General features: G+C 66.4%; 1 protein-coding gene across 1 annotated transcript in view; it reads left to right on the top strand.

The window, feature by feature from the left end:
* The window catches only part of SLC37A1 (solute carrier family 37 member 1), a 43,490-nt gene extending 42,796 nt beyond the window's left edge, over positions 1-694 (top strand). Inside the window, exon 21 of the mRNA XM_015593112.2 lies at positions 463-694. Coding sequence (XP_015448598.2) covers positions 463-478 — 16 coding nt within the window. The 3' untranslated portion in view covers positions 479-694. The remainder of the gene's footprint in view (positions 1-462) is intronic.
* Positions 695-700: the final 6 nt, after the last annotated feature.

Below are 700 nucleotides of genomic sequence, written 5' to 3'. Positions count from 1 at the left end.
GCCGCTGTGATAGTGTCCCCTGCCCCGCCCCCACGCGCTGTGACAGTGTCCCCTGCCCCGCCCCCACGCGGCGCCTCAGAGAACAGGAAGGCAGCTCGCCCGTCCCTCATCGTGCGTGTCCCTCGCGCTCCTCTCCCTTTCCGGGTGGACGGCGGGTGTGGAGGTGATCACGGTCACGCCTCGGCGTCTGAGTGACCAACAGCGAGCGGACTGCCTCCCTCGTGCTCCGCAAGTTGGCCTTCCACACAGACCGCAGCCCGGAGCTCGGCCCGGCCGCCCGTCCCTCTCTGTCCCCTCTGCTCCCCCTCGTCCCCACGAGGCTGCGGGTGGGGTCAGGAGCACCCCAACAGAGGGGCGGGAAGCTGGGGCTCTGCGGGGCGTGTGCACTGGGCAGGAACTCAGCACCTGTCCCGGATGGCTGCTGGCCGTGTCACCAGCTGTCACTCTGTCCCCTTCTCACAGGTTTAAGGAACACTGACCCCTCGGGTCCTGCAGAGGGGGCCACATCCGTCCTTCACAAACTGTCTCTCAAGGAAAAGTTCAGATAAAGGATCCTGCGTCGAATGATTTGCTCTCGCCTTTTGCACATGCTCCCGGAAAAGACACAGAAGCCACCTTGAGAGTTCCCGGTCTTTCAGGCGGCCGGGAACTCGGGGCAGCGGGCAGCTGGCGGGCGCCGGGGACGCTGCGAGGCGCTCAG

This window comes from Pteropus alecto, unplaced genomic scaffold, assembly GCF_000325575.1.
Source record: "Pteropus alecto unplaced genomic scaffold, ASM32557v1 scaffold97, whole genome shotgun sequence".
Lineage (NCBI taxonomy): Eukaryota > Metazoa > Chordata > Mammalia > Chiroptera > Pteropodidae > Pteropus > Pteropus alecto.
Note: the sequence above shows the minus strand (reverse complement) of the source record. Positions and strands in the feature narration are given on the sequence as shown.